The 2,692-nt window shown below is 55.4% G+C and overlaps 1 protein-coding gene across 1 annotated transcript; it reads right to left on the bottom strand.

Annotated features, from left to right (window-relative positions):
• Positions 1 to 307: 307 nt before the first annotated feature.
• Positions 308 to 2,343, bottom strand: LOC144161498 (uncharacterized). The gene is made up of 3 exons (XM_077692163.1): positions 2,147 to 2,343; positions 698 to 1,365; positions 308 to 622 (listed from the first exon to the last, which is right to left on the bottom strand). Exons 1-3 carry the CDS (start codon positions 2,280 to 2,282, stop codon positions 308 to 310), a joined length of 1,119 nt encoding a protein of 372 aa, XP_077548289.1. The 5' UTR covers positions 2,283 to 2,343.
• Positions 2,344 to 2,692: the final 349 nt, after the last annotated feature.

Below are 2,692 nucleotides of genomic sequence, written 5' to 3' on the forward strand. Positions count from 1 at the left end.
TCTAAAACGGCGAACAGGACTGTTGTGTCATGGCCAGCGATGGTGACGCGCGCGGTGCACATACCGGCGACCCCTGGGGTACCTCCGTCAGCGACCCGGAGACACGAAGTGGCTGGGGTCAAAACTTTTCGCAGACGACACCGAAGCTTCGCACTCATGACCGATACTTGCGCCCCGGTGTCAATGAGCGCACTCACATCGACACCATCAACTTTCACGTCCAACAAGTTCTTTTCGGCTCGCAGTGTTATCAGAGGATTTTCAGGTCGGTCGGAAAATGCAGCGTCACCTCCGGGGGCTGCATCCTCTAGTTTTCCTGGGAGGGTCTCGAGTAGCTGGTCGACGGGGTCGGCGAGGAAAAGCGACGAGGAGAACGGGACTGGCGACGCTGCGGCGATGGGGAACGACCAGACCAGCGGTTGTCGTCGGAATCAGTGGTGTTCGGCTGCGGCTGACGGCGGGAGTAGAAGCGTCGAGGAGGGTCGTCAGGGTACTGGTAGAAGTTGTTCTGGCGGGGCGGAAATGGACGGCTCCGGCAGTATCGAGCCACGTGGCCTACCCGTCTGCAGTTGAAGCAGATCGGCCGGTCGTCAGGAGTCCGCCATTCATCAGCAAGGCGGCTCTGGAAACGTGGCGGCATATTGTCGCACCGAGAAGGGCTGATGGGTGAATGATAACGAGCGCATGGGTGACTCACGGAGCAGATTGGTTGCACTCCTAGGTTCAGCAGCTCTTCGCGCACAACTGCCTGTATGAGAGGTACAGGGACAGCGGAGGAGGTCTGGGCGTCGTGGGGAAAGCAAGTTGGGGCAATGGCCTCAATCTCGCGACGTACAATTCTTGTGATATTATCTGGAGTTGGTGGCATCCCTGTGGAAGTGCGCTGTCCTGCTGGCTGCTGGAGGTTATCTTCGCAGGAAGAGGTCGCAGCCGTGTTAGGGAGCCGGGTGAATTTTTGAGCGATTCGGCGGCTTTTCGCCAGCTCAAAGCGACGACATTCGGCGATAAGGGTGTCAACTTTGTCGCAGTTCTTGAAAACTAGAAGGTTAAAAGCATCGTCGGCTATGCCTTTTAACACGTGGCCCACTTTTTCTTCCTCCGACATCTGACGGTCAACTTTGTAGCAAAGGGATAGCACGCTCTGAATGTAAGTAACGTACGATTCAGTGGGGCTTTGCACGCGGGAGGCAAGGTCATTTTTGGCTTCCAGCTGCCGACTCTCGGACCGTCCTAACAGAGCCTTCAGCTCTTCTTTACAAGCGTCCCAACTGGTGAGGCGGGCTTCGTTTGTGTCAAACCAATCTTTGGCCGCACCTTTAAGGTAGAGGTCCAGGTTGGCGAGCATGAATGTGGGGTCCCAGCGGTTGTGGCTGTTTTAAGGACGGTCGCAGGTGTACGCCGTAAGCAAGAGGCAGACCCGGGAGCTCCGCGTCACCAGTTTATTACCAGAGCGAACTGTTCTAGAAATCTCTCGCGCTGCCCGTTCACGCGCATTGCCCGCGATGTTGCTGCGGATGCCAATCGACATGGGAGGTTGACCATACAACATCTCCCTCCGAAATAAACGAGCGAGGGAGGTTCAGGCCGTATACTTCTTCGGCCGAATGACACAGCGTCCACAGCGGCTATGGCTATGTGATGTATCCTGGCATCTCGTTGCACCTTCCTCCCTAGTGGTTCCATCTTGTAGTGAAGTTCCTTGTGCTTCATGAGTTGACCCAGGGTCATCTTGAGGGAGAGGAACAAGGTGCGTTCGATTCCTACGCACAACTCCATCTTTCGTGTCGACGATGTACGATCGCGGCTCGGCTGCAGCCTGTACCACTGTCCCCTTTTTCTTAAGGTCTGCGATCCACACATCATCTCCGTCGAAAAGGTCGGGGAGGTCTCGTGTGCCGTGGCGTCGATCGTACGCTTTACGCTGGCGTTCCTTATCCGCTTGTTCGAACCTTATCCCACTTCTGACACCATGTTTTAAGGACGGTCGCAGGTGTACGCCGTAAGCAAGAGGCAGACCCGGGAGCTCCGCGTCACCAGTTTATTACCAGAGCGAACTGTTCTAGAAATCTCTCGCGCTGCCCGTTCACGCGCATTGCCCGCGATGTTGCTGCGGATGCCAATCGACATGGGAGGTTGACCATACAACAGTGGCTACTGACACGCTCGTACATAAGGATCCAGTCTTCTACGTCGACGTCATCCGTGCCGCTGAATTTACCGGGTTCGCGCGGGTGGGTAAGGATGATGGTCTGGCCTGTAGCGGCCTGGCTAGGCGGAGTCATGGTGAGGGTTGTCCCTGAGTGCTCTTTGCGAAAGGAAGTGTGCCGGACGTGGCGTCCGCTACGCAGCTCCGTCTTTGCAGAAGGCCAGCACCTCCACCACAAGATGTTACGAGGCGAGGACGCGGAAGAGAAGAATGTATTTAAAGTATTTACACTATTTACAGGAAGAAAGGCTGGGCTGCCGCTAACATCAGAACGACCCACAAGAGACCTCGTCGTCTTCCTCTACCAACAACCGTCGCTGGACGCATTGTTCTTGCTTGTGGACCAATCCCTCAGAACTACATCGTTCGTCGTCCGCTAGTTTGCTCCGTGGCAATATCTTAACTTGAACTGTGAATGGTGCGATCATTCCGAGGGGATCGAAAATTCGTGCCACTGTATGGAGCACTGATCTTTTGGAGTTTTAA

The sequence above is a fragment of the Haemaphysalis longicornis genome, unplaced genomic scaffold (genome assembly GCF_048455015.1).
Source record: "Haemaphysalis longicornis isolate Haplotype H1 unplaced genomic scaffold, Haemaphysalis longicornis Haplotype H1 scaffold_119, whole genome shotgun sequence".
In the NCBI taxonomy this organism is placed as follows: domain Eukaryota; kingdom Metazoa; phylum Arthropoda; class Arachnida; order Ixodida; family Ixodidae; genus Haemaphysalis; species Haemaphysalis longicornis.

Coding starts and splice junctions, on each gene's coding strand:
- LOC144161498 (XM_077692163.1), bottom strand. CDS start 2,282: ATGACTCCGCCTAGCCAGGCCGCTACAGGCCAGACCATCATCCTTACC. Junction 1,366..2,146: donor CGAGCGTGTCAGTAGCCACT/GTTGTATGGTCA, acceptor AAAACAGCCACA/ACCGCTGGGACCCCACATTC. Junction 623..697: donor GAGTGCAACCAATCTGCTCC/GTGAGTCACCCA, acceptor CCACGTTTCCAG/AGCCGCCTTGCTGATGAATG.